The sequence below is a fragment of the Rhododendron vialii genome, chromosome 6a (genome assembly GCF_030253575.1).
Source record: "Rhododendron vialii isolate Sample 1 chromosome 6a, ASM3025357v1".
NCBI lineage: Eukaryota > Viridiplantae > Streptophyta > Magnoliopsida > Ericales > Ericaceae > Rhododendron > Rhododendron vialii.
This window is the reverse complement of record NC_080562.1, coordinates 10080666-10105877: the sequence shown is the minus strand read 5'-3', so window position 1 is coordinate 10105877 and position 25212 is coordinate 10080666. Positions and strand designations below refer to the sequence as shown.

Sequence of the window (25212 nt, the reverse complement as noted above, 5' to 3'; positions counted from 1 at the left end):
CATATTATTAGGGCTTCCAACTACTAAATACTTCATAGATTCATCTCTCACCAATGTCGACCTTCCACCAGTTATCATCCATAGATCACCTTCCTTCTCCAAGCTTTCATCTCCAGACGTATCAGAAGATGAAGACAATTTCCTAATGTCATCTAGAATCATCTTCTGCTCCCGCTCTTTTTGTTCAAGATTGATTCTCGCAAGTTCTACCTCTTCAACACCTTCAGGAACAACCTCATCTGCCTCTTCAATGCCTTCATCATCTTCAGCAAGATATGACAGACTAGTTTTTCGAGGCCTGAATCACAAGCTTTAATCAAACTACTTCTCAAAGTAAGGAAACTATTGCACAAATCAACACACCTTCTCTGACATCCAAATCACATATTCCAGTCAAAGTATGTCTACAAAACTTAATGAATTTCACATCATGATAAAATTCCTAGGCAAAGAGCGATTGGCGATTGCAACCAACCAAGTGACGAAGCAAGCATGCTTTAATTGAATTTTTTCTGAAATAACAGAAGTGTGGAAATAAAATTATGTCTATAAAAATGTGAAAAGGCCCAACTGTGAGCATAAACGGAAATAATGCCTGTGAAAAGGCAGAATAATGTTTATGGTTCACTATCTATCTGCAATGTCAATTAATTACAGCATTTACCCAAATCTACATCAAACCCATAAAGAGATGGAAAAACATAGTAGGCCAAACAGTGGAAGTACCTAAAAATTTATGCCGGGAAAGGTACAAACTACAGCTATATAGACACCTGAACTTTTTTTCCCCCCTTCTTTTGAATAAGTGACACCGGAACTCTTACCACAACATGCCTTCATCTTACCACACTTCTATAAGATTTTTCAAAAGAAAGCAAGAGTTGATGACAATAATTCAATAACCAAGAACAAGCATATTTAAATGGAAAAAGACAGTGGCAATAATTAAAAAGAAAACGACATAAAAAAAGAAAAGACTATCCTTACTTGGGAAGCCGAGCAAAGAGAAGATTAGTCAACACATCAAGCATAACCTGATATTGACGGGATGTCATTGTCGCCGTCAAATTGCGGGAATTGAAAGACAGCTCTTTCAAGGGCTTCATCTACCAAAATTCCATTAGAGAAGAATTAGCAAGTAGCATTCAAAAGACTTGCCATAAAAGACAAGATAAAGAAAAATAAGAGAATATAGCAAATATAAATAACGAGTGGAATTATAGAAACTGTTTATTCAATTTAGAGAATTTTGTATGGTGTCTACCTTTAAGTCTGTTGTACCGCCGTTATGCCTTGTGTAGCGGAAGTACATATCACAAGGCACAAACACTCTTTCAAGTAAAGCACCAGTGCGCTTTCTGTTGGGGGAACTCCTACGGATTTTTGGAAGCCACTGAAGTCCAGCCCCAGGGTCAACATCAGTTGGTGCAACATGAGCCTGCACATGCTCCAACATCACCGAAAATTCCTTGCGGTTCCATGTCATTTCAGGTTGACATTCTGGAACATGTAAATTTCCAGCACCAAGAGCTTGTCCAATTATTTCATAGCCAATGTGAAGAACTGAATGGAATGAACGGGCTAAAACACGACCACTATCAGCAGCAAGCAGAAATCTACCCTGTTGTCAAACAAACAAAAAGTGTACCTAGTACACAAATGTTGTATGGAAAGAACTTCTGAATTTGTAAAGCAGCTTCATTGATTCATATACTTCAAAATGGGAAAGGCAAAGGGAAGTGGAATCAAAATTGCTGCTTCTACATATGCAGCCATTCAAATTGTTAAATCAAAGTTCCAACTACTTGATACAAAGTTCTCTTAGAGATCCTATGTCATCCTAATTTATGAGACCAAAATAGGAATATAACAATGGCCTGTGTTTTTGCGAACATATATTACTATTTTAGGGATTTAAGGTTCTTGTCCTTTAATATATTGTTTTTAAGGGTAGTTTAGTCATACAGTAAAATAGGGTTTTTATATTTAACCTAGTTAGTCTTGTATTCTTTGTAATATTTTCATTATGCAATAGACTTTATGTTGTTCCGCCTTTTGCAAGTTATCATGGTATCAGAGCCCCCAGTGGGGGTAATAATTTGTTTCCACTGCCGCTGTTGTTTGAATTAAAAGTAGATTCTCTCTCTCTCTCTCTCTCTCTCTCTCTCTCTCTCTCTCTCTCTCTCTCTCTCTCTCCATTGATTGTTTATTCACTTTAGCACTTTGTTTCAACACACACTGTTCATCAGAGTTACTGTTCAAGCAACCCAGTTCACGCTACCGTTCACACAAAGAATTGTTCAATCAAGGCACTGTTCACGTGACACATTAAACTTCTTTTGATTAGCAATAATAATCTCTCTTCTTCTTTTGGTACTATTCTGCACTGTTTGGGACTGTTATGCACGGTTCGAGGCTGTTTGGGGTACTGTTTCTCACTGTAGCACACTGTTTCGGACTGTTAGGAATGTTTTGTGCTATAAAGGATTGTTTGGGGCACTCTTGCACTGTTGGGCACTATTTCGGGCTGTTTAGAACTGTTTTGAGCTTTCGGTGCATCTGTGTAACTCTCTTGTGGGTCTTGAATCATTTTTTTGGCTGATAAAATGCAAGCAATCAGTGCTATCCCGTCTGCTCCGCCTAGTTTGTCTTCAGCACTTGCCTACTCCAGTTTCACGTGTGATTGAGGTTATGTGCAAGCCTAAGCCTCGGGTTTCTATAGGCAAGTGTAGTTTATGCCGTCAGAAGTGACATTGGAAAAATGAGTGCCCTCAGCTTTTATTTTTGAGCGGCAAAAAAATTTCATTAGTCTTGAAATGGTTACAAGACTAATAGATGCATGACCTAAGCTTCTGCAACTTAAAGGACGTAATTCTTTTCCTTCGACTACACCATCATATTCTCGGTCACCACCACAGATTTTTTGACCTCCCGCAGCTTTAGCAACTCCTACCACTGGCAGAGTTCCTCCATCCCATCATCTACACAGTATCAATAGTATCATGCATTTTTTGCTGCCACCCAGGAGGATCATTCAAAAGCTTATGCCATGACCACTATCTAGAGTTAGGTTTGCATGGTTCTTATACCACAGGTATCTTACCCACCAAATGGATTGTCGATTCCAGTTCCTCCCATTGTACGACCCCCAATTTGTCTCTCCTTAATAATTGCATTTCCCCTACCTCTCTAGTAGTATTGCCACTACAAATAGTTCCCTTATGCAAGTTGTTTCCATTGGTTCCATTCTCCCTACCTCTGGCTCTCTCTTGTCTATCTCGGATGTGTTATAAGTTACTCAATTGTCTTTAAGTTTGCTTTCTATTATTCAATTATCTGATTCCGGGTTTGATGTCTTATTCTCCTCTTCTGGTAGTTTTGTGCATGATTGGGTGTCCAAGAAATAGATTGGGACCGGGCATAGGGCTGTGATCTCTATATTTTGGAGAGCTTGCACGTTCCTATAGAATCTACCTCCACTGACATGTCGTCTTTTTGCTTAGATCGTAATTCCTCCCTCCTTCATCTTTGGCATTCTAGGTTAGGACATTTGTCTAGTGAGCATTTAAAATTTTTGGTTAAGTCAGGTATGTAGGGAAAATTTCTATTAGTGACATTTATGAGTGCAATGGTAGTAAGTTTGCAAAAATTTCCGCCTTTCCCTATAGTAAAAGCACCTCATTTTATACTTCTCCTTTTTAGGTTGTTCATACCTATTAATGGGGTCCATCTCCGATTTCCACTAAAGGTGGTTCCGTTTATTATCTCTTCTTTGTTGATGATTATAGTTGATCTTGGGTTTATTTATGACGCACAAATCTGATTTTCTTTTAAAATTTATCGTTCTTTTCATCCCAGGGTTTTTTTTTTTTGGTCAAAATGGTAGGAGATTTCATTCATACGAAAACGCATACAACCAAAATGGTAGGAGTTGAAACCCGCTTTCTATTAAAAATCTTTGTTCTAATTTGGGTGGGGAATATTTTCTTTCTGAGTTTGTTGCGATCTTAGATACACATGAGACTATCCATCAATCTTCTTGTTCTGACACTCTTGCCCAAAATGGTAGGGGTGAAAAAAGCATTGTCACCTTCTTGATGATGCAAGGACCTACTGTTGTTGTCCTTTGTACCTTCTCTGTGTTGTGGGAAGAAGTTGTATTCACTGCACCTTATCTTCTGAATCAGATGCCCACTCCTATTCTCTCTAGTAGTTCCCAATATGAGCGGCTCTATGGTCATGTTCTTAACTACTCTCTCCTGTGTTTGGTTCTAGTTGTTTTGTCCTTCTCCCAAAGAAAGATCGTATTAAGCTAAGTACTCGTTGTGTCTTCTTAGGGTATAACACTAATCAAAGGGGCTATCGGTGTTATGATCATGTGACAAAGAAGTTGTATGTGTCTAGGCACGTTACTTTTCTCGAGCGTCTACCCTATTTCTCTCTTCCTCCCAAAACTGCACCTGTAGCTAAGGAAGACTTGGTTAATATTGATCCACTTCCTTCTAATGTACCTACAAAGTACATTTCTACTCTCGAACTTCATGTGGTGTCCTTTGCTCCCCCTCCGTCTACTCTCCTTCTGCCTCCGTACTCATACTTTTGCCGTACTGCAGCTCCTCCCGGCTATACTGCCCCTCCCACTACCTTTTTGGGCCTAGTCTATGTGCTGCAACCAACTCTGGCTCGTTTGACCGCCAATATCCTTCTCACGATTGTCATCCACTGGTAAGACTTGGTTTTACCAATACTTGTCTCTCTTCTTCCTATTGTTCCTTCTTATCTCATCTACATACCTACTTTGAACCTCGTTCTTCCAAAGAAGCTTGTAATGATCCTAACTGGGTGAAGGCCATGAATGATGAGCTCACTGCTCTTCCTAAACCACAAACGTGGGAGTTGGTTCCTCTTTCGGATGGTAGAATCTTATTGGCTGCAAATGGGTCTTCAAAGTTAAGACTCGTTCTAATGGCTCTTTGGAGTGGTATAAAGCCTGCTTAGTTGCCCAGGGGTTCTCTCAGGAATATTTGCAAAGATGACCATCGTCCGTTCTTTGATTTATATTGCTGCTATGCACCATTGATGAATGTTAAGCACCAATACAAAAGTGGTCAGAAAAAAATCAATATAGAAATTTTGCAAGTGGTGTCTAAGGAGAGACGGAAGGACAAAAAAATAAAGTCAGGTACACATATCCCACTTATCCGACCAAAAAACAACTATGAAAAGAGACATGTAACAATCCAAAATTTACACAGATGTCAGCTCTAGTGCTGCGATTTCTATGCAACTTACATTGGAATCTTCTGAGTGAAGATTGAATTGTGGTTCTACTATATTCACCATGAAATGTCGAGTACCCTCCTCCTCAGAATCATGATTGCTTCCGTTATTTGCTGGTGGTAAGGCAAAATGAATCCTCCTTAACTGAAATCTTTTGTAATGCAATGCATTCAAGAAATTAAATCTTTTATAGTCAAATATAGCTACAAATAGGCCTATACTATTGCAATGATGGCATCATGCTGATATTTACTGCGTAAGAGCTTAGTAAACCAGATCAGACGAAAAAGACTCGTTATAAAGAGAAATGCCTTGGCATAAAATTACATAAGTGGACAAAGAAAAAACTAAAATTGAAGTCCAGAGGAATGTTTTTAGGCATGCTTCGAACTTACCAACTGCACCAGATGGAGAGTTCTCTCTTTTAACTTCCTGAGTTAGAGATGAAGGCGATCCTGAAGTCACTACAAGCATTGGAGTAGGGGAACTACCACCTTGATTAATTAAAGGAGGATTTGTTGAATCATCTTGAGGCATTTCAGGTCCATTAACAACCTGTTTGCCCTCATTCAACTTCCTCTGTGCATACAGCCGAGAAGGAGAAAGTTTTGGAGGTTCAAATGCCTTGGATATTACAGCAATCCAGGAACACACAGCATCTCTATTTTCAAAATTCCACAAAAGCTTGAGGCCGTAAACAAAAATGCGTAAACAATTGTCAGCTATTGCCACATTATAATCATCATCACTTGGATCTGATCCAGTGTGGTCATTACTCTTACTCTCGTTTTCAAACTCAGACCTGATGTATGTCATCTCAAGATTTCTTCTTCCTGCTTCCTGCCATGCTGATAACCTTGCAGGATCGGCTTTTGCGGCTTGCCGTCTGATTAGGAAATAATCTGATGATAGCAGAAATCCATCATCACTATTCTTCTCTGTGCAGCTGCTAGTATAGCTACGTTTTTCATTGGTAGCTTTACCCATTGGCACATACGTAGGATTTTTCCTGCTGATTTGGATTGCTTTTGCAACACTCATGCAATCTTCTTTACTTAAACTTGCTTTAAGCATGTTAAGGTCAACACCCAGGTAAACAAGATCAAGAGGATCACGCATGCATTCAAAGGTATATGTTTGCTTACCCCGACCAAAGTAGAGTTCACATTTGAGTTTTGACATCTTAAATTTAAGTCCTTTAGCCGGATCATTATCATCCAAAGGCATATGCCTTATACAGATCGGAGTTACATCAATCCGGAACATGAATTCCGTCATCACCCTTTCTAACGACAGATTGCCCGATCTGGAGACTCTTGGAATTCCAAAACGAGGCCACCGCGAAAAGGTTCTCAACTTATGAGGAGGTATGAAATTCATGTTCCAGAATTTTATTAACCATACTAAATCATGAGCACCAACTACCATGGTTGCTGAATCAGTTGAAACATATTCTGACCTGAATATTTTACCATAAGTAGCACCGCTCACGATAGCATCATCTCGCATGGTGGAGGATAGTGATTGATCCTCACTTGAGGGCAGAGAGGGCCTCAGTGAGAAATCCCACCTCAGGGAGAGAGAAGTAGATCTGAAGGGATCAAAAACTTTTTCACGAGGTACACCTTCATGTGGGAGTGCAAACAAATAGTGATTTATGGGATTGCCTGACTCGCAATCCCATTCCATTGTCACTTCTAGAGTAAAGGATGGGGCCTCTAGGAGAGCATCAGACATGCCAATTGGAAGTTTTAGGTTGCAGTTGTTTAGAAAAGTCTCCAAAGTGCTCAACAAAATCTTAAAATCCTTGACAGAGAGATAAACACGACCATCTGACTGCTGGATTTCCATATGGCAAGAAAGGATTTGAAGCTTGTCACACTTCTCATAAGGATCAGTAGTGGCAAGAAGATTCCATCTGGTCTCAGACATGAACAAAGTTATATTCCCATGAATGTAGTTTCTCATATCATCCCACCATGGTAAGCTTCGTTCCTTTCTTGGTGGTTGAACATCGAAACTATTAGGGTTCCTCATGCTTAGATTAGCCCTACGAAGAGCTACAGTAAAAGCATAGCTGATATCAGCAAAAGCTGGCTCAAAACCCACTCCAAAGGCAACATCTGTTTTCTGAAAATGTATAGGCAAATCTAAGTATGTTTTCATTGGTGGAGTAGTGCCAGTAGCTGAACGAAGCATGCGAACCTTCCTCCATCTCCCAATGAATACATTTTGGTAAATTTGGGGCTGAAAGCATGTTGCCTGCAATAAATTGAGGACCATCCAATCACGAAGGTACTAAGCAAGTAGTCGATAGTCAAGACTAAAATATGATAAAAAAAGACATCATTGTCTCCTCTGAAGATCACCAATCACAAAATGACGTCATCGAGGTAGCATTCCCTACAAAAACAAAAACCAAAAACAGAAAAAGAAAAGCAAACATGGAAGGAGCTCCTACTGCCTGAATACTCTTCCACAGAAAGTTACCTCCATGAGACCAGGCTAAAGCCGTAGAATGGTTTTCCTCAAATCTGCCTTCCTGGAAGCTAGCCCATCATAACTTACCATCCTTCCTACTAAACTGCTGATAACCATAAAGAAGACCAACAAAGTCCGAGACTCCAGTACCCAGTCTTGCAATCCACCTCAAGCTAATACCCCCCAAAAGTAACTTCTCCTTCACCTCTAGGATAATCAGCCATTTAAGCATCCCTATCCACTTTAACTCTGAAGATAAGCGTAAATGCCTCTCCAAAGGTCTCCACCCCACAACACCTCTGGCTCCAAAACACCTCCATCCCAGCTACCCACAAATGGAATGACTCCTTTGAGAAATCATTCCAACCCTATCTGATCCCCTACCAAGGACAACACTTGTGCCATCTTGCGAGGTCCAATTGCACCAAGAAGAATTGCATTTTTCCGCAATCTCCCTCATAAAAGGGCTATAATGAAAATGCCCACCCTCATTACCCCGAGTTTTCAGGTACTTTTGTGGCAACTTAAACAGGGACTGCTGGTCTAGTTAAACTTTCCTTGGGTACTTTTGAGTGTTAGGCTTCCTGCTCTTGCCAAACCTCAGGGGATGTCAGTGCACTTAACTATTTTGTTTTCCTCCAATCCACAACATCCATTCATATATGGAAAATTGTGAATACAGGAACAGCAGAACTGAAGAAAGACAAATGAAGGGAAAAAATGGATAAAGAAATCGAGAACCGACCTGTTGAGCTAGCACAACGCGACCTTCACAGCTGCCAGAAGATCCAGAAAAAAGTGGCAAAGTGTAATTTCTCAACTGAACAACAAGAGAGCACATGCGCAAAAGAACAGTACTCCCGTAAAGTCGAGAAAAGGGTATGTTAAATTCTCGACTGACAGGATCAAGCTGTTGAATAACCTCTAACATCCCATCATCACCACCAATAATGCTTGTCAAGCTAACATCCAACTCTAATGCATAGATAGAAAGGAGAGATGTTCTTGAAGTGCTAGGCTTGAAACCAGATTGAAACCCTCTTTTACAAGCTCCTGATCCATCTGATGGCACAAGATTCTGACATGCCTGGTAATATGACTGGAATGATTGCTTATAAATCTCCTCCTCCTTCTGAACAACTGAAGCATTTCGAACATCAATCTCCTCACCTACAGAAAAAAGTATCTCTCCATCGTGAGCAGAATCCTTTGCTTCAGCAGTTCCAGAACATTGCCTGCTTCTGGAAATAAGTTCATCAAGAAATTTCAATCTGACAGATAATTCAGAAGCCTCATTCTTCATCAACTGATAGTGTTCATCAAGCCAACCCTGTAACGGTTCTTCCTCAATGTCAACAGTTAGTTTATGTATGCATAACTTCACACAACCAAATTTTGTTGAACTAGGCTGCTTAGGTTTTGCACTATCTTTCTTCATTGGAAATACAATTTTGGCTTTAGCAGCAGTGATAAGCTTTAGAGCTCTCAACATCTCCTCAATGGAATCATCAATGGCACGCAACTGCAATCTGTATGGCATGCAAATATGGACATCAAGTCCTTGAATTACCCAATCCCATGAAGTCGCTGCCCCAACTTCAGCATCAGATGAACCAGCAGAGACATTAGGAATTCTAGATATTTGTATCCGACTGCTTTTAAAGACTCTTGCATCATTGAAACTGAGCACAAGTCCTTCAAGAACTACCCCTATAGATGCATTCTCAGTAAAAATTGATTGAACCTGAACCATGGCATCAACCCCATCTCCAACCTCAGCAGATATGCTCAGCATCTCAAGGTCAACAACGAAAATAGATTCCCTTTTCTTCTTTTGCTTTCCATATTGTATTGTTTCGACAGAGGTTTCTTTCTTCTGTTCATTTCCTCTTACACTAGAAGTGTTTTCCATAGGAATTTCATCAAATCCTTGAAACTTGTGATTATGTATGAGTAACTTCACTTGTAGCACAAGCTCAAACAATGCTATATGAACATCTGGCTCCCACCTGATTGCAATATCCGTAGCACTAAACAAATAGCGAATAGTAATCTCTTTAAGACCACCAGATCGCAGAAGTTTTGCATTCTGCATGTCAAACAATGCACAAATTGCACCTGACCTATCATCATCCAAGTACTCCTGATAGATAGATCTTGCTCTTTCAAGCTCCATCTGTGTCGACTGTTTCTCCCTGTCCATGCTCGTACTGAACTGGAAAATGTCAAGAGATATACAATACTTCAATTTCTTGCATTCATCAGAAATGGTGGACATTATGTTTGCACTACGTGGTGCCCCATCAGCTGAGAGAATAACTATAACTCGACCACCTTGAGATCCATAATTCACACGTTTGGGGTCCGCAATAACTGTGTTCTCCAACCCCATCTCACCGCTAAAGTTTATAGAGCACTTATCCAATCTAAATATTAAGCGTTGAATGCCCTTCCCTGATGGTTCAGATGGGTGGCCTCCTCGGTTCGGTGGTGGTTTTGTACTAGAAGCAGAAAACAATTTCAACAAATATTTAAAGGATATTACCGTCGATAGAAGTGATTCAATACGCTTGAAGGTCAAGTAAACACCCACACCAGTCACCTCAACTGAGAGAACCACTTTGCTCTTAGGACCATCTTTTTCAAGTGACTCCATATCTTTTCTGCCCCAATCCAGGCTAGCTGTTGTGATATTCATTATGCAACCTGTATTTGTTTCCACTCCAAAAAGGCTTTCTTTTAAGCAATCTTCATATTCACCAGCTGTGTGTAAATTTAGTTCACCAAGTTCCATGTGCACTGAAGTGCCAGTACTTGAAATATTATTGGCAAACAAATGTGCTGATTGTGAGCAACCCTGCATTTCGAAATCAAAAAGAAAATGCAGTGAGAGGCATATGTTAATGCACACAAAGAATGAAGGGATTACTTGTGGATTACTACTTCATAGAACATGGACACTTCTGAGTCGAAAACTGAAACGCACAATGAGTAAACACTACTTCATAAAATGACAGGATTTATGTTTGATCTCGGTTATCAAAAAGACACATAACCTACACAGAAACACAAAAATATGATTACACAGGTAACGTTAAGAAGACATAATGTCTCATGCTTCACGACCACAAAAATGGAAGTACTACGGTTAAAGGTCCCATAATGATGCACTTGAAATTCTATTAACCATGTGGCACATTTTTCGTCTAAATTACAATTTATTGAAATCTTTTTGAACTATACATGTAACTCAATCCATGATAACAGAAGGCAACTCATCAGCAGGAATGTGTAGGGAACCATCAAAAGCACACTCAAATGGCTGTGGAATGAGAATCACATGAGCTGATATATAGTTCACATGATAATTATACCAACGTATACACTATACATATGTTTGACATAGATATTTTGACAACGAACTGGATCACATCAGATTATATGATCAAGACATCCAAAGTAAATCATAATCAGACCATATGATTAGAGTCCTCATGTGGCTAATTGTAAAATAAAATTAAACGATCTCTAGAACAATCATGATTGTTAATGGACTAAAAAAGCCACTAATCCTAATTATAAATTCATGGAACAATTCACTAATTGAAGCCATCCATGAGCAACTCTTGGCTCCCAGACCAATTTGATGGACTAGTAAGGATTCTTGTGGTTTGAGACTTTATAGGAGCTTTTTCTGTTTAGCATCTTTGTTTTACATGGATGGCAACCCTTGATGCCTTGTTAATAACCCTTTACTAGTCAACATTTGTGAATCATGTATTTTTGGTAAGTGAATGAGACATTGAGCTTGATTTGTGAGCTCATTCGAGACAAACTTTAGCTGGGTAAGCCTAAGCTAGCTCACAAGCAGGAGAGTTAATACCAGAGGTGAGCAAAAACCTGATTTACTCGCTAAACCCAACCGATCCAATCAGCAAAAAAGGGAACACCTAAAAGAACTTGACGTACATTCCTCGGGCACGTGCGAGATACTCGTCTTTCCATGTCCATAACTAGAGAATAAAAATATTTATTCGGACACCGTGTCCGACACCTTTTTAGTGTCCAAGACAAATAATTAACCTTGTAGTGGACACTTCTTAGAGGTTTAGGGGGGCCACTATTTTAGTGGTATTCTGAGAGCAACCACTTTGTGCATATATTGCCAAAGGTTAAGTCTGTTTTCAATCATCCCCTGCCCATACCCCCAATGATTGGGGACTAGATGGGTTATGTTATGTTCTTATGTTGTGGTGGACACTTCTTAGACACTCGCTAACATATGATTATCAAAAAGTACAGAATTTGTCATATTAGAATGATACACAGAGTAGGAAAAATAATAATCGTCACCAATAATCATACTCAAATTTACTTAAAATTTGCATTGAGTTCTTCCATAAAAAATTTCTTCAGGATTCCTAGCCATGCCCTATTTTTTTTCCAGCGATTTCATGAGTTCCATGTCAAATCTAGATTCTTCGTAACTTATTGCCACTGACTATTGACTTTGGACGTTATCTTAAAGTGATATCACATAACAATACGTTTGGATGTATAATTGAAGGTATCCCCAACGTGTTTGTGTCCTACATTTTGGCAATATAACATATTCGTGCGTCCATGTCGTGTCATATTCGTTTCCTGTGTATGTACCTATGCTTCTTACAGTTAAACAAATACAATCAGCCAGCAACTGGTCTGCTGAAGACAAAAATTCAGTTTTTTGGCCGGACTTCAAGTTTGGAAAGAGAACACTGCTGGAACCGATCCGACCGACGTAAATTTAAGTACCAGTTATTTGTCCACAGCACATTCTCATTTGATGGTTATAGTACACCTTCTCCCTTCAGTAGAAACAATTGTCTCTAAAGCAACATGTCCTATTTACAACCTTTGAGAGATAAAGGTCATTGTTCTGAAAGTTCCATACGACCAGAAGTGCCAGAATCGTCATAGGTTGCCAGAGATATCTCCATCACCGGTGAGGAAAACTTCTTGAATCAAACGCGAAGATATACGCCCAAGCACAACGATTGTTAAAGCATCGAACTCAAAATCAATTGGAAATGAATTGAGAGACCGCCCGGGCTTATATACTAGTTTTGGAGATTATTATTAAACAATGTGGACAAGCACTTACACTCTCCTGCACGTGCGACCCTGACCTACACGTGGAGAGGTTAACAAATTATCCATAAGATGAACAACGAATCAAGGTGCTCTTAAGGCACAAACAACAGAGCAATCAATCAAGAGAATCTTGTTGATAACATGTTAAAGCATCTAACTCAAAACCAATTGGCAATGAGTCTAGGCCACCCAAACTCATACACTAGTTTTGGAGGTTATAATTAACCAATGTGGGACTAGCACTAACAACAATGAATGCTTCTCAATCTCACTTCTCTTTGCATGTATCTGTATTTCTGTTTTTCTTCATTCAGATTCAATAGTGGCTCTTTTCCCTTTTCTGTTCTTCATTCTTCACCCGATTCACCCGACCGAAGACTGATATTGAACCAGCAGTCTCGATCCGACGACCTGTGATGTAGCTCAATTGAAATCGGGTGATTAGTTTCCAAAATGAGATGATGGGTTCAGGTGGGGTGTAGAAGCCATACCCAAACAGACAAAACCCATGCATACCCTAGTTAATAATGTTTGTGCAAATTCAAGAGGTGTGAAAGCCATTTATTGAATTTTGTAAGATGAATGATTGCTACTTGATACTTTGTTGAGAAATCCAAAATAGGATTTGAATGAAGTAACACTGCAAAACAAGGCCTCAAATGGAATAGAGAAATAAATTAACCGCAGCAAGATCTAATACACAAAATAAACTTCAGACATTTGAAAAAACAACCGTTCCACAAATTTAACACATGTTTAAAAGTTTGGCAGTATGTTCTTACATCATTTTGACTTAGCAAAGCTGTTTGGCAGTCAAAGAAACGTGCAAGAGGATGTGCTGCACCAGCACATATTAGCAAGATAACAAGCCAAAGCCTTGAACAGCTCATGAGCCAAGTTTGTCTATTGTTGGATAGCTTGTAACTGTTAAACGGTTTTTGGTAGAACTCAGCCCAAAAAGTGAGCTATTGAGGTAAAGGCAGCGTTCTAAAACAAGAAATTAATCGGTGATTAATCGTTGATTTATCGTTGGCGGGGCTATCCAATTAGGTTCGACGAACGATTAATCGCTAATTACTAATTAATATGCACCAATTAATTGCCGATTAATCCGATAAATCACTCGAAGGTGGCCAACTGCCCAACTAGCGCCTAGCAACTTTTAGAACATTGGGTAAAGGTGCCCTAAACACCCTCATGTACTGCACATTATTTTCATACCAGGCAACGTGAGACTTTGCTTCATTAACAATCCCAAGGTGAGTTTGAGTATACGACCAAACCAAGCTGGAAAACCTTGCTGCTCACCTCAGCTCGTGTCCAGCTCTACCCATCAATGTCTTGGCTGATATTATATTAAAGGAATCTCTCCAACATGTCCCCAACCGGTGCTAGCTTTCAAACTTTGAATGTACTCAATCCGACATAAAGGAAACAATCTCTTTCTATGGGAGTATCCAAACCTCCTACCCGATGATCTCTTTTTTCCCAAATGTCAGTAAACTTGTATCTTTGTATTCCTAGTCCTGGTTAAAGTGAAACCCTAGTTATTGTTATTTATCTCACCATTATTTTACTGGACAATAATACCTCCAAACAATTTCCAATTGAAACTTTGCCCCAACATTAAAAAGAAGGGCTCATTGCTGAACCCTGAAGACAAGAAACAGCGAAGCAAATGCTGTGTCTCCACACTGAAACAGTTAAGCACTAATGATGGGATTGTCACTGCATCCATTTTTTTAATCTACAGGTATGTAATTTAAAACAGTCAATTTGACAATTGTAGGCTGGAGTGCCATCGCCCAATCTGAAGTTTTCACTTTAACATTGCAAAAACTGATCTACCATTAGCAAGAGAAGTAATAAGAACAATTCCTTACGGGATCGGAAATATTGACTCCGTTATCCATACTAGTTAAATATTTTGCATATAAAGCTGGGATGTCAAAGAAACCAACACACACACACCAAAAAAAAAAAATTGAAGAAATCACATACAAGATATAGGGGCGAACCACTCAGGCTATAAAGCATAGCAGTCATCTCTGGTGCTGAAACTGTACAACTCCATATGATGCCTTTGGATTCGGTAGAATGCAGCCTTCCAGGGTTAGAACTCCCATCTTGAAGCACCATTTTCTCCCCTTTTGAGGAGCGAAGGCGCATCCATGGCTTTAGTCTGCTCAGTATAATGTTGCACTGTGTATCCCCAAGCTTAACATCACTCTCATATCTGATAGGCAAATCATGCTGGAAAACAAAGCATCATAAACGAGTAAATACATAGATGCACACAAAAAAAAATGCCAGTGCCATTCAAAAGAACAACTCCCTACAGATATGTGTGTATACAATCTGGATACCCCGGTAGAAAAATAGCCGACGTGGAACAAATAAATCATTGAATTGCTGCACAGAGCTGGCTATAATTGCCTTCTATGTGTTGTTAACCTCACAGGAGTGCAGAAATCATCTAGAATAGCTACATCAGAGACCTAATATAGCTACTCGAATAAAATTTAACAATTCATTAATAGTTGCATTTTATAAATGCAACAAAAACACCTACAATTCTACATCTTCATAGATGCGTCATTATTAGCATTCCACCAAGAATAGTAAATGTTCAGATAAAAACAAATCCCACATGAACAGCACAAAAGGCCGGGCAATGAAAATCTGCAAAATCCACTTTAGTCCCAGTGGGAGGGCTGTTGTGCGCATTGCCTCCCTGACTGTAAAATGAGAGATAGAATTGAGAACCCAAAGAATTAGGGTTTATTTTTCATTACATTATACTTATACACATGTAAACAGTAATTATACATATGACCCTTATCACTTAATCTACTTACATAAGAGATTAAATGTAAACTATAATTAATTACATATAAACCCATAACTTAACACTCCCCCTCAAGTTGGTGCAAAGATATCAATCAAGCCCAACTTGAACACAATGGGGTGGAAACTCTTGCTACCAAGCCCTTTTGTGAATATGTCAGCCAGTTGATCTTCAGATCTCACAAAAGGCATACATATCAAACCTGCGCTCAGCTTCTCCTTGATGAAGTGCCTGTCAATCTTTATATGTTTTGTTCTGTCATGTTGAACAGGATTATGAGCAATGTTGATGGCAGCTTTATTGTCACAGTAGAGTTTCATAGGACCATTATCAGTAATTCCTAAATCGCGTAACACGGTTTAGAGCCACAAGAGCTCACAAATGCCATGAGCCATAGCTCTATACTCAGCTTCTGCACTAGACCTGGCGACCACTGATTGCTTCTTACTTCGCCAAGTAACCAAATTTCCCCCAATAAAAGTACAATAGCCAGAAGTAGAGCGTCTATCATCCACAGAACCAACCCAGTCAGCATCAGTAAATGTCTCCAATCGCAGGTGACCATGATTAGAGAACAGAATTCCCTTTCCTAGAGCTGATTTGAGGTACCTCAAGATACGATAAACTGCATCCAGATGCGAAGCACGAGGATCATGCATAAACTGGCTAACAACGCTCACTGCATAAGAAACATCTGGTCGAGTGTGAGCTAAGTATATCAATCGACCCACAAGTCGCTGATAACTCTCCTTGTCAGTGCACTCCCCCATATTGCCACTAAGATGATGATTCGCCTCAATAGGAGAATTTGCAGGTCTACAACCCAACATACCTGTTTCTTCCAAAAGATCAAGTATATACTTCCGTTGGGAGATAAAAATACCTCTATCAGACCTTGCCACTTCCATGCCAAGAAAGTATCTTAGTGATCCTAAATCCTTAATCTCGAATTCTTGAGCCAAACTAGATTTGAGATTAAGAATTTCATTCACATCATTGCCTGTCATTATTATATCATCAACATACACAATAAGGACAGCAATCTTACCAGCGCCTCCCTTGATGAACATAGTATGATCTGCATGGCTCTGTTTGTATCCAAACCCTAACATAGCCTTGGAAAATCTGTCAAACCACGCTCTAGGTGATTGCTTCAACCCATATAGGGCCTTCTTCAATCTACACACCTTCCCTTCAGCCTCAGAGGAAGAGAAACCTGGTGGTACGTCCATATATACCTCCTCTTCTAACTCACCATGGAGGAATGCATTTTTCACATCAAACTGGTGAAGGGGCCAATTCAAATTGGCAGCACAAGAAAGCAGAGCTCGCACAGTGTTCATCTTTGCTACTGGTGCAAACGTCTCCTCATAGTCAATACCATAGGTTTGAGTAAAGCCCTTGGCAACAAGTCTCGCCTTGTATCTCTCAACTGTACCATCAGCATTCTGCTTAACAGTGAAAACCCACTTGCATCCTACTGATTTCTTTCCTCCTGGAAGTGATACTAGCTCCCAAAGTGCCATTCTTTTTCAGAGCTGTCATCTCTTCTACCATAGCTCCTTTCCACTTAGGTATTCTGAATGCATCCTGCCAATTCTGTGGAATACATATAGAAGAAAGAGACGAAACAAAGGCATGGTACGGAGGAGATAAACGATCATAAGAGACAAATTGAGAGATGGGATGTTGAGTACATGACCTAACACCTTTTCGAAGAGCAATAGGAAGATTATCAGACTCGATAAAAGGAGGTTCAATAGGAGAAGATTCATTACCAGATAAGTCAGTTGAGGAATCCGGAACTGGAGCAGGGGATTGTAATTGACAAGGTGGCATTACACATGAGGACTTTCCTTTCTTCCGTCTAATGTAGGTCTTTAGGTTAGACCCTTTCAGTCGATGTGGTAGTTCCTCAATATTGTCACCAATGTCACGAGTTGCTCCTTCAGCAGATATTGGTTCCTCTCTAACCTCTTTCAACCTCTCCCCCTCACTATGATTATAAAAAGAGGTCAACATCTCTTCCTCCCTCATCTCTTCCTACCGATGCTCCCCCTGAAGAGAGGGAGTGGAGGGAGAGTAAAAGGACACTGTTTCCCAAAAAGTAACATCCATAGAGACATAAAACTTTCTAGAGTGAGGATCATAACATTTATAGCCCTTCTGTGTAGGAGAATACCCAATAAAGACACACTTATGGGCTTTAGGACCTAACTTGCCCCCAGAGGGACGAGGGGCATGAACAAAACACACACAACCAAACACCCGCGGTGGGAGAGTGGTGACACGAGAATTGTGAGGAAGACACTCAACAGGAGTTTTGAACTGGAGAACACTAGATGGCATACGGTTGATAAGATAGGTAGCAGTCAAAATCGCCTCTCCCCATAAAAATTTGGGAACATTCATGGTGAATAAAAGAGAGCGAGCTACCTCAGCAAGATGACGATTTTTGCGTTCAGCAACTCCATTTTGTTGTGGAGTGTCAACACAAGTCGTCCGATAAAGAATGCCATTTTCTTCTAGGAATGCCCTAAAGTTTCTATCTATATACTCGGTCCCATTGTCACTACGGAGAATTTTAATATTCGTATCAAATTGAGTGCGTACCATGACATAAAAAGATTTAAAACAAGAAAAAAACGTCACTTTTGGACTTAAGTAAATATACCCAAGTAACACGAGAATAACAGTCAATAAAAGTGACAAACCACCGAAAACCTTTAAGAGAGGTAACAGGGGAAGGACCCCAAACATCAGAATGGATAACTGTAAAAGGAGACGCACTCCGTTTATTAATAGGTGCATAAGATGAATGTTTATGTTTTCCAAGCTCACAGGCTTCACAAAAAAACTGACTCCTAGGACAATGCTTTATTAAATGAGGAAAAAGTTTCTCTAAAATGCCAAAGGATGGATGACCCAATCTACGGTGCCATTGATGTAACATAGTAAGAGTTGGACTCGTATCTGCTTGCAGAGCAAGACAACATGACATGGGCGGACGAGGTGCAGACTCCAAAAAATAGAGGCCACCCAGTGATTTACCACTGCCAATCACCTTCCCTGTATCCAGTTCCTGAAAGACACAATGAGTAGGAAAAAAGGTCACGGAACAATTAGCAGAACGAGTAAGGCTACTAACAGATATAAGATTAGTGGCAAAGTTGGGAATATGTAAAACTGAAGAGAGAGAAATGGAGGGAGAATAGCGAATGGAACCCTTCCCTGAGATAGCAGAGAATGACCCATCTGCTATTCGGACCTTATCCTTACCAGAACAAGTAGAGTAAGAATCAAATACAGAGGAACACCCAGTCATATGATCTGAGGCACCAGAATTGATAATCCAAGGTATAGCAGAAGAGGCAGTAAATGCATTAGCCGAGATACCTGTGTGAGCAAAATAGGATGAAGTAGGAGCTGCTGTGGAAGAGGAAACTATAGTAGATGGAGAATCAGCCTGAGCCATAAGGCGCCTGAGAGTTTGTATCTCCCCCTGAGAGAAACCACCAACTTGATCAGATGACGCTTGAATCCCAGTACTGACCCCAGAATCAAGAAATGTGCCAATTGTAGACTCCGAAACATGAGCCTGGGCCCGAGAACGCACAGGACCATGACCATGGCCACCGCGTCCACCCCCGCGCCCACGAGAGGGCTTACCATGTAGCTTCCAACAGAAATCCCTAGTATGACCAGTGTTGTGGCAACAATCACACTGGAGTGACCCACGATCAGGAGGCCCGCTGATAGTACCAGACTAGGACTTACCACCCTGGAGAATAGGCCCACTATCAGAACCAACAAGACCCCGAGAAGTAGCAACCAGGGCTGAACGATCAGAAATAGGAGGGTGCAACATAGCACCCCTTCTACTCTCCTCCTGTTGAACAATAGAATAGGCCTCACCCAATGATGGAAACGGAATACGACCCAACACCTGTACTCTAATTTGATCAAGCTCCAGATCAAGGCCAGCAAGAAAGTCATAAACACGCTATTTCTCTATCCTTTTGAGCCAATTAGCAGCATCCACAGCACAAACAGCCTGAAAGCCCTGATAATAATCAAATTCCCCCCAAGCTCCACTCAAGTCAGCAAAATACACAGCAACAGAACGATGATTTTGCTCCAACGCACGGAGCCTCTTTCTCAACTCAAAACACGGTGCATCATTACCTTGCTGAGAATAAGTCTGGGCTGCAGTAGTCCAAATTTGATGTGGGGTATCAAGCAGCAGGAAGGTATGGCGAATATCAGCTCTCATAGAGTTAAACAACCAGGTCATGACTAACGATTTCCGAGATTTAAACTTCTTGAGTTCGACCGCCTCAATAGGTGGAGTAACAAGGCCCTCGATGAACTCTAACATCCCTTTGGCCTTAATAGCTAAAGTAAAAGTGCGAGACCAAATCAAATAGTTGGTACCATCCAACTTAATATGGCAAATATCCAGAGAAAAATTATCTAGAGTCCCTGCACGACTCAACTCATCATTTGTACAAGCGGAAGCCTTTTGTTTATTCTCCGACATTTCAACAAACCCAAATTATAACGATAAGATAAATAGGGTTCCGAAAAAAAAACAGATTAGTCTGACCCAAACTCAGTCCAGTGTGAAAAAACTCCTACCAGTGTTAAAAAAAAAAAACTCTTACCCAAGCCAAGCCAACTCCAAGAAACAAAAAAAAACTTGAACTGGAGGTAAACAAGTGTCCTCCAGCGTCAGAAGAGGCTGAATACGTTCGGACAGCGTCGGAATTGGCAGATAGTGCAGATGAACAGCGTCGGAAGTGGCAAATATGGTGTCGGAATTGGCTGTACAGCGTCGAAACTGCTTGGGAGCGACTGGGGTGAAGTCGGAACTGGTCAAGGACTCGTCGGCAGGGCCAGACGACGTCGGAAAAGAGCTGGCGAGTCTCCGGCGAGTATGGGTGTCGTCAAAAAGTGATCGGAACTCAAGATCTGAGTTCGTCGGAGGTTGAAAAAGGTTCGTCGAGCAAGAACCTGGCTTGTCGACGTCGTACGGCAAAAAACGGAGCAGCGTACAGTGTCAACAAGTCATGGCGACAAGTCGTGTGGTGTTGGTAAGCCTTCGACAGTTAAGGGTGCTCGACAGGTAAGAATAGATGAGGGTTTTACTCGTTTGAGACATCGATCAGGATCATAGCTCTGATACCATGTAAAATGAGAGATAGAATTGAGAACCCAAAGAATTAGGGTTTATTTTTCATTACGTTATACTTATACACATGTAAACAGTAATTATACATATGACCCTTATCACTTAATCTACTTACATAAGAGATTAAATGTAAACTATAATTAATTACATATAAACCCATAACTTAACACTGACATTTAAAAATACGCCAATCCTTATGGCTTTGGACTAAAGTGCTACCATTACATTTTCTATCCAAGCAAGTGGAAATTGTGGAACATGCACCAGTCTGAAGAGAGCATGAAAACAAATTCAGCAAAAGTTATGACAAAGGATGCCCAAATCATCTTCATCTTCCACCTTGAAACCCTAACCACTTGAAAACCATAGCCATATTGTTTCCCCTCAGCACCCAACCACCCTTTCTTCCCTCCTCCATCCATCCTGCGACCCCACCAACCTATGAACCACCACCGCCACCCCCACTCCCACATCCCGTCGCCACAAGTTCTCCCATCCCGAAACCCTAGCACGCCTCCCCTCTCGTTATCTGCACCAACTGTATCAATCGACTACATCTACCTGGTAAATCAGCAGTCTTCGGCCCTTATTGTCTCGTCCTTCCATTCGATACATGTCGACACAGTATGTTCAACCCTTGTCATAAATGGACTAGTTCAAAACTAATTTTGACCTGAACACATGTTGCTCTGGGGGATCTTTTACTCATTTGCAACCACTTGATTGATTCCATATTGTCTGGATAAGGGCCTTTGGTTCCTCCCTTCCCCTCCCACGTATGGAACTCAGGAATTTGCATTCATGTACATATCTATATATAGAAGTTAATATAAAGTTAATCTCAGAATTAGATGTACAAGATTGAGATTAGGTCAAAACGTTGGGGGATCAAGTTTTATTTTGGTTTGAGTAAATAACACATGTATAATGAACATTACTCTATTACCAGGAGAGAGAAAGAGGGGAAAGAAAGAAAAAGGACATGAGACCTGTTATGAGAGAGCTAATGAGAATTGCTTAGGGTTTGAGTAACCTAACACACACGTATTGATGTGTATAGTAAGAGAGTGCAAAATAATAAAAGACAAAACTCCTGGCACTCCCCTCAAGCTGGGAAGTAGATACTACATAGACCTAACTTGTTACATAGTACCTCTATGAGTGGCTAGCACAAAGGTTTTGGTGTATATGTGAGATATTTGAGAACCTATGGAAATAATTGGGGTAGCAACTGTTAGAATATAGTGAGGGTATTTACCCCAAAAAAAATATAGTGAGGGCTAGTTAGGTAATTGTATCGTATCACGCTTCACTATATACACTATATACTATATTATGCGAGTCTTAGGGTTAAGTTACAAACCCTAAACACTTCTCTCTCTTTACAGCAACCATAACAATATCCACCGTTTCTCGGACAGGCAAGCAATCTACCTCAATGTGCTTAGTCCTCTCTTGGAAATCAGGATTAGATGCAATGTGATTCGCCGCTTGATTATCACATAACATATTCAAGGGTAATTGCGCACTAATACCTATCTCCTCAAGGAAAAATCACACCCAAACAATTTCACTCTCTATTATGCTTTTGCACTTAAGCTCACAACCACTGTCTACTTCTTGCTCTTCCGACTAACAAGATTTCCAGCAAGGAAGACACCAACTACAGTATCATTTTCCTATCAGATGGTCCTCCTGCCAATTTGAATCAATAATGCCTCAACACGCAAATTTCTACTTGCTCGATAAAGAAAACCACGCCTTGGATGAACCTTGAGATACTTCACAATTCTAAGAACCGCTTCCCAATGTGGAAGTCAAGGTGCAAACATAAACTGACTCACTGTAATAATGGAAAATGAAATATTCAGGCGTGTAATAGTAAGATAGTTCAACTTATAAACCAAGCCGCGAACTGGTCAAGAATAGGAAGCAACTTCTTCTGATCAACATAAAGTTTGACAATTGGAATCCATAGATGTATCCATGAGTCTCTTCCCAGAAACTCAATCTCCCCCAAAATAATCCAAAACATACTTCCTCTGGGATGAACAAATTCCATCCGCAAATCACGCCACCTCAACACACAAGAAATATCTCAATTTGACCCAAGTCCTTGGTATGTATATGGTGTTGTAAGAAGTTCTACAACTCATCAATGCCTTTCTAATCATCGTAGGGAATGATAATGTCGTTCACATAGACAATCAACCACATTTTACCTTGATCGTATATGAGAGAGAAGATGCAATGATCTGAATGACAACGACGCACATCAAATTACATAAATGCATCACTGAACTTGCCAAACCAAGCTGTAGGAGACTCCTTAAGATAGAAGAGCTTTGCAAAGGTGACAGGCCATAGTACTCTCCCCCTAAGTAACAAACACAAATGGTTGCTCCATGTAGAGATTTACACGCAAGAATGCATTATTGGCATCCAACTGAAACAAGGGCCAACAAAGATTGGTAGCAAGAGAAATGAGAAGCCAAACAGAGCCAATCTCGTTAACATGATAGAAAAGTCTCCGCATAATCAACACTTTAAGTCTGTGTGCAGCCTTTTATAATAAGGCGAGTTTTGTAGCACTCAAGAGAGCCATCAGGATGGTATTTACTCATTTAACACTCGCCGACACTGAACAATGATTTTCTCAAAAGGAAGAGGAACCAACTCCTAAGTACCATTCTCATGAACAGCAAATATCTCATCCTCCATAATTGTTCGCCACTCAGTAATAGACAAACCCTCCTGAATACCGGTAGGAACAAACACAGACAAAACAAATGTAACAAAACCACAAAGTGATAGGGACAAGTGATCATACGTGAAGCGAAGTCCCACACCGCTTGGGTACCAAGGTAATATGAAGAATATAGGCATGAGGGCACCCTCACTTCAATAGCTAGCTTTTGGAGTTGAGTTCTACCCAAGACCATGTAACATGGTATCAGAGCCGGGTATGTCAAGGATGGGTAGGGTGCGTGTCCCTGGCCTGCATGCTACAAGTGCTTCTGAGTGAACACGCTGAGCATGAGAGAAGGTGTGAAGCAAAGTCCCACATCTCTTGGGTACCAAGGTAATATGAAGAATATAAGCATGAGGGCACCCTTACTTCAATAGTTAGCTGTTGGGGTTGTGTTCTACCCAAGACTGTGTAACAGACACATATAAGCAATAGGATGAGAAGTACAAGAACAAATACCTTTGCAAAGAGAAATAAGGATGGAGTACTAATGTACTATATCTCGCAATGGTGGAGACGACGGGGTGATTGGCAGAGATGGACTCAGCAAAATCTTGGACTAGTGAGCATACATCTACAACGGCCGCACAATAGGCAGCGGTGGTGATATAACTAAAGAGACCATATAATGAGATAGATCCACATGAGAGGTGTTGGAATACTCGTATACTAGTATATTGCGTTTAGTCCTACATTGCTTAATTACACTGTGTAACGAACTATCTCTTTATATAAATAAATGATTTTGTGTGACGGTTAATTTAACACCCTACACACCTTTTCCTCTCCAAACAACATGGTATCAAAGCGGATTCTTAACCCTAATTATAAATTACCCTTGAAACCCTAAACCCACTATAGACGGCAACCACCCACCACCGCCGACAGCCACCCACCACCTTCGGCCTTTGACAATCCTCCCTTCTACCTCGAAAACCTCGAAAACCTAGACCCCAACCTTCGAAACCTTAGCCCCCACCCTCGCCGCCAACTCTCCCACGGCCGTCGACCCTCGCCGCCCATCCTCACCCGTCTACCAGCCTCCGACGACCTCACCGCTCGTCACCCAGCCCCAGCCGGCCTTCCTCCATCCACCCTCTCATTGCCTCCATCACCCCTGACACCTCTACACCTGCGAACTCCTATCACCCGGCCCACCCGGCCAGCACCCAGCCTTCGGCGACCGTCCCTGCCCGTCGCCCAGTCTCCGGCGACCCTCGCTGCCCGTCGCCCGGTCTCCGGTGACCTTTCTGGTACTGTCCTGGTTGTTTTTTGTGGTCTGATCTGCTCTTGTTCAGCTAATGTGTGGTCTGATCTCTACTCCATGTTGCTGTAAGTTAGGTATTTCCGTTGTGCCTTCATGATTTGGCTCTTATACTCCTGATTTGGGGTTCTGTTGCTGCTGTTATTGTTCGGAATTCTTTGCTACTATCGTTGCTGTTTTTTTCAGCTTCTGTTTGATTTCATGTGCTGGTGTTATCGTACTCTTACTGCTCTTGTTCGCTGGTAATTGTGGTTTGTTGATGTTTG

At 40.8% G+C, this 25212-nt stretch overlaps 1 protein-coding gene across 6 annotated transcripts in view; it reads right to left on the bottom strand.

Moving 5' to 3' along the window:
• LOC131331347 (protein SABRE-like) overlaps positions 1-25212 on the bottom strand; it is a 64379-nt gene that overhangs the window by 8815 nt on the left and 30352 nt on the right. For 5 of the 6 annotated variants that reach the window (XR_009201365.1, XR_009201364.1, XM_058365237.1 and 2 more), the window contains exons 8-14: positions 14896-15147; positions 8507-10618; positions 5676-7542; positions 5293-5393; positions 1265-1621; positions 988-1106; positions 52-298 (exon numbers count right to left, since the gene is read on the bottom strand). Coding sequence is in view for 4 of the 6 variants with exons in the window: in XM_058365237.1 (XP_058221220.1) it covers positions 52-298; positions 988-1106; positions 1265-1621; positions 5293-5393; positions 5676-7542; positions 8507-10618; positions 14896-15147 (5055 nt within the window). In the remaining 2 variants the exon portion in view is untranslated. Of the gene's footprint in view, positions 1-51; positions 299-987; positions 1107-1264; positions 1622-5292; positions 5425-5675; positions 7543-8506; positions 10619-14895; positions 15148-25212 lie in introns of all 6 variants that reach the window. The other variant, XM_058365240.1, reaches the window with a different exon arrangement.